Consider the following 16,217-nt stretch of genomic DNA (forward strand, 5'->3'; position numbering starts at 1 on the left):
TTCTGTGAAGACATTTCTCAGGGATTGGAGATGAAAACAACCAATGTCATTATGTCATTCTGGGGTGACAGCAGCCTCTCTGATAATAGATATAATGAACCATCCAGGGTTGATTTCATCTTAGCTCTCTAAGCTTGCTTTCTGTCAATTTTATGTTGATTCTTAGAGACTGGGAGGACAACCTTTTAGGTCAGAAGAGGGCTTTCAAGTCACAACATTCTATGTCGGCATAAAAGCTTGAACTTTCTTTTGCTTTGATATTTGAATGGTGATTTGTGATAGATCCACCAATGGTAGGATATTCTGGGTTCTAAGTTTACACATCTTTTCTACTGAGCTCATCTCAGTAAAACAACACAGGGCTCTTAGGATTCTCATTCTGTTTTTTAACACAAAACAAGACACAATAAAATAGCAAGACATCGATGCTTTGCTAGTGTGCAAGCCTTCATGAATATGTCCAATTTCAAGATGCTGCCTATTGGTGAGTAAACATCAGCAAGAAGGATATTTTTTCTCAAATTCTGCTTTGTAGTGCCATGAACCTTTTAAGATTGTTGGCTGGGTCTCTGGATGGGGTTCTGCTTTTTCTTCCCTCTGCCAGGAGGTGGTGATCAGAAATTTCATTATTAGTTTGGAGTTCATCCCAGGGTTGTTCTCAAAGAACTATAATAGCTATCAGAACAAACATATAATCCAGCAAAAACCAACAATAGAAACAGAGGTGAAAGGTTAGATCATCTTATGTTAATGCCATGGTTGTTTTAGGGGGTTTCCCTTGGACACAAGTTTTGTAGGGAAAGAAAAGCTCCAGGGCTTGGTATATTTCCTGGGATGTCTGTCATGTTCAGTGCTCCTTGGTGTGTCCTGATACCTGGGTAAAAAACAAAAACCCTATAAGTAATTTAACTGTTCAGCTAGATAACCTGCAATGGTCTGGCCTGACCTGACAGTGGGTGTATAATGTTTCTTTAGAAGGATGTCTGTTTCTTGAGGCTCCTGAGCAGCTGCAAGGTAGAAATAGTCAACATTTTTGGTGTTCAGGCATAGACAGAATTAGCAGAGCATAACTGAAGAGAAATTGCAAAGCAGTTACTGATTTAAAACAACTAAACATAGCACATGCAGAATTAAAATGCATTTATGACCGTAGTGAACACAGTTGTGCTTAGTTGTCATATTAAAGGCCCTAAGTTCCTATGATAGTATAAATGGAATGGGTCTCACTTAACACTAGGCACAGATCATCCATTTTTGGTGGTCTTACAGTTGCAGGTTTCTCATCAGAATCGGATTATTCACTACACATCTGGCAAAACTCAGGCTTAGCCTAGGAAATACAGTGAACAGAAGAATTCAGCATTTACTCAGGAATGGCCACAAATGAAATGTTTTAGCTGAGAACACTCACTATCTCATGAAGAAACCTGTCAAACAAATATTCTATTCTGCTTTGCTTCTCAGATTAAGTATGCAAATGCATCTGGGAATCATCTGTGCTTAATATTCCAAGTTCATTTATAGTATTTTCCACATCTTTATATTAGTGTATATAGTTAAGGGGAAAAGTCATTATCCTGAATCTTTTGCCAACTTTCCCTCTGCTGTAAGTCTCCTTTTTCCATCCCTTCACATTCTGAATTACTAATTGAAAGAGCCAACAAGGTGGAATTGCTAATTATTGAAGTGTATTTGTTTCAATTTTGCTTTGGAAATAAGGTACCACTCTTCTATATGGGAACCTGCTGTTTAAATTTTCCTTTATTAAAAAAATCAATGATTTACTGCCTTCTGAGTTTCAAAGCTGGGACATCGTTGCACAGCTCAAGCCAACAAGTCTTATAATTATAGCAATTCTATCTGGGGAGCTCTGTAGACTGGCACTGTTATTGTAGTGCCTTCAAAATAGAACTCCATGAGACCTTGTTATTGGCATATACATTTGGACAATTTATATTTTTAAAATTGGAAGGAAAGCATTGGGGTGGATGTTCAATTGTTTTTACAGAAGTATTTCTCTTTTAATTGTTTGATGTATATTTTTGAAAAGGTTTAATGCAAATAATATAACAACAAAAGTGATTTTATGACAGCCATGGGCATGTGCCCTCAAGGCTCCTTATAGAAGACTCTTCTTTGAGAAGTAGAGTCAGCTCTGCACCTGGGAACTGCCACAGCATTTATGTTGAGGTCATGTGCTCCCTGGGATACTTCAAGCCAATGACTGAGTACAATGGTGCTAACAGATCTGAAACACGCATGACCAAAATAGGGCTGTTCCAATGGGTGATTTCGGTTCCTGGACTTCCCATCAGCCTGGCTGAAACTTTTTCCAAGAAGTATTACAGTTTGAGGCCCTTCCTACCCAATCCTCCTTCCTTCTGCTGATATAGGTATTGGATCCATAAAATCTTTAAAAGTCTAAAAGTTCCACTTACGTATCCCTGCTCCCTTTCCCTTTGACCCATCACAGACATGTCCCCCCAAAATCTCTTATACTTTGTATTGCTCCTTAGGATTTGCTTCTTAGAGGACTCTAAATAACTTATCTTCCTGTCTCCGCCCCACTTCCCAGAAGTCAGTAAAGATTTACTTTATTTATGGTATTGATTGCAGAACATTTATTTCATGGTATTACCATACTTAGTTTAGTTCATCTCCCTGCTTTCAGATAGGTTGTTTCTAGTCTTACATGACTACAAGTAAGCCATGTACATTTTTCTTTGAGTAATTGTAAATGTGTGTCTCCACTGTCAAATTCTAGAAGTAGAATGTCTTGATCAAAATCAAGACACTTTAAATTTTAAGGTATTATAAATTACTCTTCAAGAAATTTATACCCTTCTACAGCATCCATCTATAGAATAAGGGTTTTTGTCTTCCCAGCATATTCATCACATTGGTTAACATCAATTTTCAAAATTTAAGTCAGTCGTCGACTAGATAAAGAACAGTATCTCACTACCATTGATGGTTGAGACCCAGTTTCGTATGTCTATTTGTAAACTGATGATTCCTATCATATGTCTATGTTTTTTTCTTTTGATTGCTCTTTTCTTTAAAGTTGTGTAAGGGCTTTCTATATTTAGGGAAAACATTTTTAGGCCTGATACCTAAATGGCAATTATCCAAATTTGAAATTTATGCTTGGAGTTTATTGGGACCTCTGCTGTGAATAAGTTTTAATATTGATATTTGCCACCAAACAAAACCACATTACCATTGGCATTACCATTTTAGGTGCCACCATAGAATATGGAGATGCCATACTAAAATGCCGGCTTCCCGAGTTTCACTGCTTCTAGCATTTCCATCATGAGTTTAAAAACAGGCCAAAAGTTCAAAAAGAAGAGCCCCTAATCCCTGTTCTCCAATATGTGTACAATATAACTTCCATGTACATGTAAAAATGATTTCACCCTAACCAAATTTCGTCAGATTGTGTATTGTTTGTTTAAAATAATTACAGTTCAGTTCATTGTTGTTGTATTCTTTCCATTTTTATTTACAACACTACTTTTTATCCTTTCAGCAAATTCTAAAGTGTAGTGATCTTTAAAAAAAAAATCACTAAATGACTAGGAAATATTTGTGTTGTTGTTTTGTTTTAAACAGTACAAGGTGATGGAACATTTTGCTCCTCTTACCACAGACATGAAATGTCAGCCATTGTATGACTAGGAACCAATGCCTTTGGCCGTTAATAGATCTGCTATTGCTGAGGTGTGAGTGTGAACTTGATGTGATGATGACAAATCATTGTGTAGAAGTAATGTTTTCAAATGTGCAACTCTAGTTTTCTTAAAGTGAGATTTGGTTCCTTACAGTCATTATTTTTTTTAGTATTTAATGGTCTTTGGAGAAAAAAAATAAAAGAGTGATATATATATATATACACACACATATATGCAAGATAAGACTTTCCATTTTTTGAAATAAGTCTATAGCATAAAGGTTAAACTATTTTAAGATAAAATAAAATAGAGTGTACTTAAATAATGAAAAGAAAACAGGCCAAATATTTCAATTGATTTAATTTTCTATTTTCCAGATCATTTCCCTTTGCTTATATCCTGTTAAAAATACCTTCTAGTTATTTAAGGAATCTCCATAGTGACCTGAAAATCAAAACTGCCAGATAATAAATTAGGATGGTTAAAAGAAGTGGACAATGTGATTTATAACATTCTCATCCTATCAAGTTGTGAAGGAACCCAAATTTGTGGAAAAGTTTAGGGGTAAGGAGAATAAAAAAAATCATACACTGCTTAAAATCCTATTCTTTAAAAAATACAAACACATGGCTTTCCCATCAGGGTTCTGTTACTCCAGGAGATATAACAAACAGTATCATTCGTTCAGTCATGAGAAAGATGTCAGCATTTCTACAAGTTTATCCATCTTTTCAACAGAGAAGAAAAATTAGCAAGATGAAAATTCTAGAACCCTCAAACTCACATATGTGTGTAACACATGCTCAAATGGCCTCCTGTGGATGCACAAAGAATTTAAAAAAAAAATCACTTTATTTAAATTTCTTACTGAAGAAATCTGAACTTACCTCCTTGTTCATCCAACATAACCAAAGTCCTGATACCAGCATCTTTACTCTACATTCCAATAATGGTAGCAAAGTTGAAAAGGAGTTAGAGGGAGAAAAGAGAGAAAGAGACATCAGTAAGGGGACAATTAGCCCTAGAAATGGAAAATGAAGAAGGACCAAAGAAAAAAGGGAGGAGATATGGTGAGAACATTAGGGGTTGGGGAGGGACTCATAGAAATGAGTACCCTGTTGGCTCACTCTAAAGGTGATCTTAGGGGCCGAAGGAAGGGGTGTGGTAAAATCACCCCAAGTAGAGCCTGGGAGGGGGGGCTTCCAAAACATGAAGTGTGTATTGGCATACACACACTTAAAATTATAATGTGATTTTATGCCTTAAAAATAAAAACACCTAGGGTTTTCATAACACCGACCACAGAAAGCAAATCTTTCAAAATCCTCTAGACTGAATTTTCTCTTCTGGCCATGGGGAAGGTACATAAGAATCTTGAGGGTGAGATGTATAGGTTTATTAGAGGAGAGCATGGCCTCACAAAAGTTGAGAAACACAGCCAGAGAGAAACTAATTTGCCTATTTTCTTTCTCTGGGGAGAAGTTCTGTAAGATTTAGAAGAGTGAACAAGATCAGAAGCAAGGGCTTTTTATTCTAAAATCTAAAAGTCTGTACAATGATATTGTGTGGGGGAAAAAAAAAACAAAACTCCTGTCCAAGCCTACTGCAGTTCCTTTGTTAAGAAGTCTTTAAAAGTCACTTCTCCTCTCATTCCTTATTATCCAAATAAACCAACACCACCTGCATTATTGGGACAGGGGGAGTGGGAGTTAGTGAGCAAGGGAGAAGGAACAAAGATACATGTATTGCTCATACTTAGGGATCACAGGTTCTAGGAATTCTAACCAGTTTAAATAAAGACTCTCCATTTCACAGGGTGACTTTTAATGAATATAAAATGGCATTGCCTACAGTTTAGATTAATTAGTTTTTCAAGGAACGATCACGGAAACCCACAGAATAAATTGACTTACTTAAGAACTAAGAAAGAAAGGGAGACGTTAGTGGGGGCTGACAACTAAATTCCAGTCGTGCTTCTCAAAAGTCAAACAAAACACTGGAAATAATCACTGCGAGCCATTATAAACTCATCATTTTAGAGTAATCATGCAGTTAACGCCCCAGGTCACAAAAACCTATGTTGTTTTGGAGCACATTTTTATAAGCTTTCGTGGCAAAGTCAGAGTGTGGTAGGGAGAATGATGGCCCAGGGTGACATCACGAGAGTCACTGAGAGCACAGATTCTAGAGCAGATTCAGGGCTGGAATCCTGGTGATTTCATTTCCTAGCTGCAGGACCTTGGGCGAGTGTCCTAACTACAAGGTGCCTCAGTTCTCTCATTTGTGACACAGCAATAATGAGTTTATACCTCATTGAGTTCTTATGTGAATTCAATAAATGAATAAGTGGAATGTGCTAGAATGGAGCTTGGTGTATAGTTAGCATGACATGAAGTCTTTTTAAGATAAATGCATTTAAAAAAGGCATCTATAGAAGAATATCTAGGCCAACTAAATATATCATCATTACCTTCCACCATCAGAAGTTTCCAGATCACTACTTCTCAAACTTGAATGTGCACATGGATTACTTGTACATGAACTGTCTTGTTAAAATTCAGATTCAGATTCAGTAGCACTGGGATAGAGCCTGACATTCTGCATTTCTAACAAGCTCTCTGATGCATGCTGATGGTGCACGGACACATACCGAGCAGCAAGATTCCAGAACATGAAAGACATTTCCGTCTTTTCCTTAAAAGTGTTACAAATGAAGTTCTGTCTATAACAGCCTGAATTGTAATGACTTCTTTGCCCTTTTTCTGCATATTTTAGCCACTGCTTATGAGACTAAATTACAAAAAGCAGATGGCTTCCTCAGGCATACGGATGTGGCAGTGGAGGTTCTGTGGAGGACAGAGGCAACTCAGAGACCAGTTTCTCCTTGAGGACACAATCAAGGCTTGCCTGAGGACTCTGCTCCATTCTACTGGTGACCATTGGTGGGAAAAAGGTTAGTGATTTTCATGTGGTCAGATCAACTCTCATCTATTTGTACATTTTGATAGTCTGCTAGACCCATTTATTTTATATGAATCCCTGCAAGTATAATTTCACATATGTTCAATTCGGTGCTAAGTGTTTCTGCACTAGAATGACTCATAAAACTAAAAAATGTGAGAGTGTTGGAAGTTGCTCTGATCTGGCAGTACAGGAGCAGAGAGCACTGATGTGAGGTAAGGAAAGCTAGGGTATGCTCTTAGCTCAGCCAGAAGCAGCTGTGAGACTAGAAGAGTCATGCGACCTGTCAGGTATTTTTCCCTACTGAAGATCAGGGTGAGATGCAGTCAGAGGGTGTGGATGGTTGGCTGGTTCATTCGCTTCCTTGCTTACTCATTCCTCCAGTTGCTTATTTACTTGTTTGTGGTACTGGGGTTTGAACCCAGGGGTTTTCGACCAATGAGCAACACCCCCAGTCCTTTTCCTTTTTTATTTATTTAGCAAGACAGGGTGACAAGGTTTGCTCAGTTGCTCAGGCTGACCTTGAACTAGCAATCCTCTGCCTCAGCCTCCCAAGTAGCTTGGATTAGAGGTGTGCACCATTGCACTTAGCCTCCTCCGTTCATTTAGTGTTTAATGCATTCATTATTTTGTTTATTTACTCATTTGTTCCTCTGTTCCATAATTGTTTATTTGCCCTCTACTCTACCCAGGCACTAAAGACAAGGGGAAGACAAATACATGGCTTCTCAACTGTGCTTCTCAGCTGGTCCCTGAGCAGAAATGGAATCAATCTGGGAGTCAGAAATTCTAAATTCTAGACCTGTCTTTGCAGTCCTGTGGCTTTCAACCTAACTGTTCAGTGTCCCAGCTTCCCCAGCAGTTAAATGGGGACAGTAAAAGCTCCCTTACTTCCCACAGTCTTTATGAAGATAAAATGAACTACAGAAGGCTAAAAGTTAGTTCAACTCAATGGGAGGCTGTGCTAACTTCAGGAAGAAATACATTAAGATGCAGGATTTAATTTGAATGGAATCTCAATCTATTAAGAACAAGTTGCTTTGTTTTTTTAGATACATTTCCCCCCCAGCGTTAAACTCTCAAATAAAATAAATAAATATAGTAGGAGGTGCTGGTGGAAGGTAAATTAACTGCTCTGGAATCATGTAGTCCTGGGTTTTAATTTCATCTCTGCCATTTATAACTGTGCATCTTGAGCAAATTATTTAACCCTCTAGCCCTCACATTCCTTCATGGTAAAATGGAGATGAAGTAGTAGTAAAATGTGGCTACAAAGATGGAATTAGATCATATATGATAGTGATGATGGCTTTAAGACCAGGCAGGACCTGACATGTGGTAGGTTCTTAGTAAATGTTAGAATTTACATTTGGTTCCATTGTTTTGCTGATAACTTCAATCAAAATAACTGGGTGTTCTTTAGGAAAACCAAAAACTTAGAGGTTGAGGCATGGATGAGGGCAATACTTCAGGAAGATGGAATATTACTTTCTCCTATTCCTGAAAGAATACTTTGTTTTAATAGCTAGGAGTGAGAAGAGGTGGTTCTATTTTTACCTTAGCTCAAGTCTTGGTTTCCAAGATAGCTTGGAAAATAGCCTATATAAAAATGAGGGATTTTCTTTTTTACATTTCTTTCTTTTTAAAAAAGATTATTTCTATATTTTTATTGTGCTATTTATATTATTTATTTATTTTTGCACATGAACTAAGACAATGTTTATAGAACATTTTCAATTTTTCCTTTTGTCATTTTGAAATGCTATCCCCAAAGCCCAATACATTTGACCTAAAGCTAAGACACTAAAGGAAGTCTCTGGAGTCCCAAAAGATCCCACATCTATATATCTGAAAACAACTGCCCAACCTGAATGTTTTCTAGCACAGGGTCTGTCATAACACAAGCACAGCTTTTAGAATGTTTATTCCCTTTCCATGGCCAGAGTGTTCTGAAAGATCAGTTGGAATAAAAAGAAAAGATGCTAAAACATTCATCACAGGCTAGTGGTTCAATAATTACTCCATGAAAGCTGTACAGCTTTCCAATCTGCTTGCCCTAAAGCAGGGTGGCTTTTCCTGGGCCTAGTTTTCATAGCTCAAGGCATTAATGTGTAGCCTTCATTTCCTGCACTTAGCATTAGCAGAATTAACTTTTTTTTTTTTTTTTTGGCCCAGAATCAAATGTCTCTCCTTGAGAATACCTTCATGATTCTCCTACTAGAATCAAATATTCCCTCTTCTGTGCTTTCTAGGTAGGTACGACCTTGCATTTGGAGAATTATTTGCCTCTCTGTTACCCTGAAAGACATCAATATATATCTTCTCTCCTATCAGCAGAGTGAGGCATCCAGTAAATATTCATTGAAATGTGTCCACCAAATGCAAGTTCCCAAGTCCAGGCTGGAAAGCAAGTGCTACAGGATTTTAACCTTTTTTGCCTGTCTACAGTATTCAGTTTTTCTGAACTTCTCCAGGGATCTCTGGGTAACTTTATATTGTCCTTGAAATGCTGATGGCTTCTATTAAAAAGTGCCTCCCCACCCAGCCACGATGTTATACCCTGGAGTCTATTAGGGATGGTGCAAAGTTGTATATTCCACTGAAAGTGGAATTGTTTGCCCTAGGGAGGCTTCACAATTTTAGTAACCTTTCCTGTCTTTGAGACTGAATTTCAATAAGGATTCAGTTCAATTCAAATTATACAGCTCTGATGAACTTTGGGATCATGGGCAAGATCCTGGTATTTCAAAGCTCAGATTTTCCAAATGATTTCTGCCCTTGATGAATATTTAATGCTGATTCTCTTTAAAGAGAATTTCCTTTTTGATTGAAAAACAGAATATCATCTGAATAGCCAATGCCCTAGATATGAGGGGGTTTTGACCATAAATGTAAAATAACCCAGGAGGAAGTAAGAAAAAATCAATTCTAATAATGTCTTGCTCACAATTTCCTAAGGATGGAAAGTCTAATAGCCTCCTCTTATTTATTAGAGGTAGGAGATTGCTTCCATCTGTTTTGCTTCTTGTTCTAAGATGCAACTTCATGCTTGATCGAGAAACACTTTGGGAGAAACAAAAACACATAATTTGAGAAGTCTACTTCCATCAATAGAGCTTTGGGAAATTTTTTGTTTCTTAGAATAATTTAGAGCAGACACTGATTTTTCGAGACTGGCTGACACTGTTTGCAATTTAAGAAGACATGAGAAAGAAAGTGTTCATGTCCCCAAGATTCTGAAGGGTGAGGAGTTAGTCAAGTTGGTGGCACTTGGTCCACCACTCTCCAGTCTGGGCAGCATTCCAACACTGGACAGGCAGGCAAATTGGTGACAGTCCTGGTATTTAGAAACGTATATTACCTGCGCATATGCATAAACAAAAATGAAAAATAAAACTGGAGGCTGTGGTCCCAGGTCATAAAGTATATTATAATGATAGTATAATAGTATACAATAAAATAATTACATCAGTGGACTTCAGGGCACTTTTCAGGTTCATGTCAGAGCCCATATAGAAATTTCATTAATGTGTGCTCCTTTCATTCTTTGCTCATGAGAAGCTGGGGGAGAATAAAACCACATTGAGAGACTTGCCAGCACTCTTAGATTTAGAATATCTGTCTCCTTCTTGCTCCTCAAGTATTTCTGCAAAAACAGTGTTCCCAGAACACAGTAAATAAACATTTCTCATTTAGAGATGGAAGGCTGCTTTCCCTTGCTGGGCTGCCTTTCTGGGAGGGGGCGATTTGTGCTACATTACAGGCTCAAAGACTCATTTCTGAAATATCAGATTTTTTTTTAATTTTAGGGAGCTCATTATTGCCACCTTCTCCCCATTCCTTCTGTGGCAATTTACATCTAGCCATGTTTCTTCCCTAGGTGAGAAGCTAAAGCTGCAGAAATAAGGAAGGACGTCAACACTGTAGCATGAGATGCCTTTCCTTTTAGCCTTTGTAAAATTTATCGTTTTTCCTTTCATGTCATTGCATATGCAATTGACAGTAGCACGAGGTGGGTAGGCTCATTTAATCATTCTGCTACAGAAAGCCCAAGATCTTTAAAAACGATAATCACACATGAATTTATACATTGATAAGCGGCTGCATTCAAAGCACAGCTGAAACAGCATCTCGCTGAATAAAAACTATTAGGCTTGTTTTATTAGGTTAAGATAAATATAGTCCGACTCATTCTTTTCCCGCTTCATCTCTCCCAATGGGCAAGTTCAATTAATCCATTTATTCTTCCTGGTTGACTGCTGCTCTACCAAATTGGAATGAGTGAGGTTTATTGCAAATGCCCTTTTGATTCCATTATTGCTATCTGCCCTATTTTACCCATTTAAAAATAGTTTGGGATTCATTAACCATGCCTTGCAAATGGATGTGCAATCCAGAGTCAGGAATATAAAAGAGCTTTTATATTTATATTATTGGCCTTGATTTTCTCTTTGTTTAAGATTTTTCCTATTTTTCATAGATTGTTAGTGCCTGACTCTAAATATAGCAGTTTCTGAAAATTATATACTTATATAGTTACCTAGTTTAAAAGTCATAAATATTGCTAAAGTCAGAACAGAATTTCAAGATTAGTTGTGATATACAGGCATCAAAATTGTTTAAAATGAATATTTTAGACATCTTGATAAGTAAAAATTAGCTCTGAGTATTTGAGATAATTTTTCATTTCATCTGAGCATGCAAAATTATTTAGTGTTGATTTATGAATTCTTTCATTGCTTTAGGGAATGATCTGTAGAAAGCCCGATAATAAAGAGATCGGGAAGAATGGAAAGAATTTTTTATTTAGTTGCTTATATTAAAATAATATGTGACAGGGTCCCTTTTGTATTTCACAAGTGAAGAAAGTATGTCGGCTTTTCAAGATCTCTGGTTCCTGCACTTATAGTATTTTTTTTTTTATCTTAGTCCGCTGGCTTTATTTTAAAATACAGTCACTCCTTACCTCTTCGACCAGTTGCAGCATACGACGGGTGCTTTCCAGCGACTAAGATAAAAAAAAAAATACTATAAGTGCAGGAACCAGAGATCTTGAAAAGCCAGAAATACTTTCTTCACTTGAGAAATACAAAAGGGTCCCTGTCACATATTATTTTATATTTGCAACTGAAATACAAAAAATGTCTTTCCATTTTCAATCTCTTTCTTATCGGGCTTTCTACATGATCTGATTCCCTAAAGCAATTACATGAAAGCTTAATCTTCATAAAATCAAAGCCATATGAAGCCGATCTTGATATCAAAGACAAAGTAATCTGGAAGAGATAATTTTGCATGCTCAGGATGCATGAAAAATTATCTCAAATACTCAGAGGACTAATTTGGCCTCCCTGGGCTAAGAATATTGAATTTTAAACACAAACATAATTTTTCATGAATTGAGATGAATATAGCATCAAATTTCTTAGAAAGCTCCTAGAAACACAATTGGAAGTTGTTATCAATACAAATTAAACTGTCGCCTTAGGGTGGAAAAAAAAATCAAACATGTTTGAAATAAGTAGCCTATAGGAGACAGCTATAATAATTATCTTCATTCTTAGATAAGAAAAAATTCAATGGAAAGTCTGAGCTCAGTGCTTGTCCCTCAGGCACAGTATTGTCACTTTTTTCTTAGTTCCCCTAACAATACTAAAATCCAAGAACCAGTGTGATTTCTCAAAGCTGTGCTTTTACATGACAAACTTATTTTGGACAAGATTCTCCAGGAACTTGAAGGATGTTAAATTTCTTAGAAAAGACTTAAGTAGGTTGCTCTTTGAAGTAGTACCTCTCTGGACAAAACATATAAATATGTATGCATGTATTCAAATTTATTATTTTGCTAACATAAAGGATGAGTAGCACAGAATTTGCAAACAATGAAATATGCAACACTATTGTAAATTTCTACTTTTGCATAGTTTTGTTGGTGCATTGTAGTTTTACATAATGGTGTGATTCAATGTTATATATTCATATGTACACACAATATAACAATATAATTTAGTCACTTTATAAATTTCATATAGACAAATTGATCCCCTCTGAAAACTTTGTTGGTTTTGGAACTCTTGTAACCATAGCTAAAGATGCCATGAACTAGTGTGGTCCTGATATGAATGATGGTTGGATATAAGAGGGAAAATGAAACAACAAGAACATATATTGGAACTTGGCTCATTGGTCAATAAAGAAAGTGATGTCTTTGCTAAAGAGAATCAAAGTTTTCAAATACTGGATGATTTTCCTCATTTTTTAATGAACATACTTTTAAGTTTCATCTGAATTGTTAACATTTTCTCTACTGTCTTAACTCTAGGTAATTAACAAAACAACAAATCAAGCTGTGACTTTTAATGTTTGCAGATTTTGTGGTGTAATTATTCTTGCCCTGTCTTATTTCTAACTACAATGTGATGTTACTGAACACAGAGGTGGGGGGATCTGCAGTAACACATGGTATCCCATCCCAAGATACAATAGATGTCAATAACTCAAGAGCATGGATAACAGTAAAATGTGGTAAAATAATTAAGAAGTGATGAGTTTTGAGTCTTTATTACCTTTAATTTTAACATTGTCTTTCTAATTATTAGATTATATGATTCAATATAATACCTTTGTGTTGAGCAATCAGCAGGAAAAGTTCCTAACAACCAGCTCTCAGAATTGAGCTAGGTCCAGCTCACCAGTGCTTGCAAGACACCCATAGATATCACTTTTCTTAGAGGACTTTGACTTCTTAAGACTTTTAGAAACTGAGAATTAGGATCTAGACATCAGTGAGTACACAAGTTTTATAATAAACCCAATCTAGTCTGCAGAAGCCTAGAAAATTGATGTCATTATTTTTAAAAAATTAGAAATTAGAGGAAGGTTTTTCCCAGAACCGGAATTCCCCTTCCTTTGCTCATCCTCCCAGGTCTCTGTTTCTCACCTCATCAGCCAACTGGTCAGCCCTCCGCTGCATCTCCTCCAGCTCATTGCGCATGTCGGCGTCTTCAGCCATGGTAGCGGTGGGGGGTGGCTGGGCGCCTGGGTTGGGGGGTCAGTGATGGGTTTGGCTTTTGAACCTGGGAAAAAGCAGATTTGAAAACAGGTGAACTTGTAGAAGTATGTGCAGATGTGGGCAAAGATCTAAGTGGCCCACGTTCTTAGATGACTGGCCCCATAGCTCAGTCACCTTCCAAGAGGGAAAGCACATCACACTCTTTGGGGGTCAACACAATTATGCCGTTTCTCCAAAAGGTGCCATAAATGCATGTTTGTCTACTCTACCATGGTGCTATATGGCTACCATGGTGTTACATGTGTCTTTAAAATTTTTTATCTGAACAGATTTATTGATGTATAATTGGCACACAGCAAATCTCAAATACTCCGAAATGCACAATTTGAGAAGTTTGGGCATCTATATAAACCCAGGCAATTTGACCACATCAAGAAAATGAACATATCTATCACTCCCAGTTTTCCTTATACTCATTGTAATACTATCCATCCACTGCTCCCTACCCCATCCCACCCCTGTGCCCACAAATCTGCCATTCTACTTCCTGTCACAATAGTTTGTACTTCCTAGAATTTCATATAGAATAAGTCACAGGATATGTTATATAATTATAGTATATGCTATTATAATTATTTTGAGATTCATCCCCATTATAGCATGTATTAATAATTATTGGTTTTTAATGTAGAATAGTATTCCTTTGCATTTAGAGGCACTTAGAAGAAAAAGATTTTTAAATTTTGTCTCTTTCAATTGTTATCAGAAGTTGTCAGGAGGGTTTGTGTGTGTGCGTGAGACATTATCATTCCAAAAGGGGAATGGATCTTAGGCCCTGAAATGTGACCAGCTCATTTCTTGGCTACTCTTTTGAAATTCCATATGATTGCAAATTACAGGCAGCAAGATTGAGATCCCTCTAAGAGAAAACTTCTCTCCTTCCATTTTTTCCTTCTCCTATCCTCTCTTCCTTCTCAAGTATTTGTTGAGTCCCCATAATACAGCAGGACTATTAGGCACTAGGAATATGGTGATGAACAAGACAGGCAGATTCACTATCTTCATGGAACTAGAGTCTAACTGGGAAAAATAGAAGTGAAAAAAGGAAATCAGATAATTCAGTGTGATAATAATGGTACTAGGGGACATGCCTGCTTCCTTGGGTGGCCCTTGGAGGCACAACAGCCCTGCTAAAGAAGTCATGTGCCCAGATATTGCCATCAGAGGAATTGGGATAAAAGTACCCAAGGAAGTCTGGTGTGATAAAAACTTCTCTGAGCAGCACAGTTGTAGAAGGCATGGGCTCTTCTCTTCTCATCTGAGACAGTCAACTGTGCATTGGAATTTGTCCTTCCTCTTGCATGGCAGAGCATAGCCTTGGGGAAATGGTTGTCTACAGGAATTACCCTTCCAGTCCTCATTGGGAAGAGGTGGTGCCATGTGGTTAGAGATGGTGCATGGATTGTAGTGGAAATAAAGCGTGTCCCTGTCAGACTGGAGCAGTTCAGATGCCAGTATTCCACTCCCTATCTCTTCTGACAGAAAAAATAGGGCCCCAGAGAACAGCTGAGCACGAGGCTGTGGGAACTTGGGTCTTCCAAATTCCTTTAGGGGGGTGAAGTTGACTGCTGACCAGAACACCTGAGCTCTTATATAGGTGAATGAGACACTCCTCCTGTGCTGCACCACTGGACATGTGAGCACATTATTTTGTTTTGTTATAGCAGCTGGTGTTATACTAATGAAGGCTTGAAGAAGCTTACCATGGAATAGGAATATTGCATATGAGCATGACTACCTAACTGAAAAACAGATTTGTGTATTTTACATTAGTATTTATGGTAGATTATGAACCAGAGCTTAGTGGAGTGAATAAAAGTTCTGTCATCTGAAGGACAGAGTTGGACCTTTAGTTCTGGCACTCAGAAGATGAGTGACTCCAGGCAAGTTCATCACCCTCTCTGATGTCCCACTTAAAACCAAAGCTGGGAGAAAATTTTAGATTTAGGGCTTTGGGGCATCACCCTTCTATGATTATTTGTGTGAGAATAACTTTTTTGCAAAAATAAAATAAAAACTCTTTGTCAGAATATCAGAAACACACCCATTGAGAGGCAAGGAAACCAAAAATCATAGGGGCTGGTCTTTGAGATGAATCTGGAGGAGGGGGCTTAGCAATCCTTTCTCCATCTTTCCTATTCTACTGTTTTCTTGACTTCTAAGACTGAATTCCTCTGGGATTTTCATTTAGTACCTTGTATTGTAATCTTTTCACACTTTCACTCTTGTGAAGCAGGTCTTACTACTTAGTGTTGTTAGACTGGAGGAATCCCAAAGTGAAACTTTGGAGATCATAGATTTCACAGTTCGTTTCTATCCTGTGATTCTTGGATAAAATGTCAAATGCAAAAATCATACCAAAAGGAGAAAAGAAGTTTCAGGGATGCATTCTGTTACTGGCACTAAAAACAAGTTAGCAAGATCATGTTAGTTTTATGGAGAGTCCGTTAAAAAATTGATGGGGCATCATACCATAAGCCTGCTAATTTTCAAAATACCTCTCCTAGTCA

The 16,217-nt window shown here is 37.3% G+C and overlaps 1 protein-coding gene across 2 annotated transcripts in view; it reads right to left on the reverse strand.

Moving 5' to 3' along the window:
- The window catches only part of Snap25 (synaptosome associated protein 25), an 81,063-nt gene that overhangs the window by 17,415 nt on the left and 47,431 nt on the right, over positions 1–16,217 (reverse strand). For both annotated transcript variants that reach the window (XM_021723156.3, XM_005320481.4), the window contains exons 2-4: positions 13,576–13,711; positions 11,602–11,643; positions 4,562–4,610 (exon numbers count right to left, since the gene is read on the reverse strand). In XM_021723156.3, coding sequence (XP_021578831.1) covers positions 4,562–4,610; positions 11,602–11,643; positions 13,576–13,647 — 163 coding nt within the window. In that variant the 5' untranslated portion in view covers positions 13,648–13,711. The remainder of the gene's footprint in view (positions 1–4,561; positions 4,611–11,601; positions 11,644–13,575; positions 13,712–16,217) is intronic.

Source organism: Ictidomys tridecemlineatus, chromosome 5, assembly GCF_052094955.1.
Source record: "Ictidomys tridecemlineatus isolate mIctTri1 chromosome 5, mIctTri1.hap1, whole genome shotgun sequence".
In the NCBI taxonomy this organism is placed as follows: Eukaryota; Metazoa; Chordata; class Mammalia; order Rodentia; family Sciuridae; genus Ictidomys; species Ictidomys tridecemlineatus.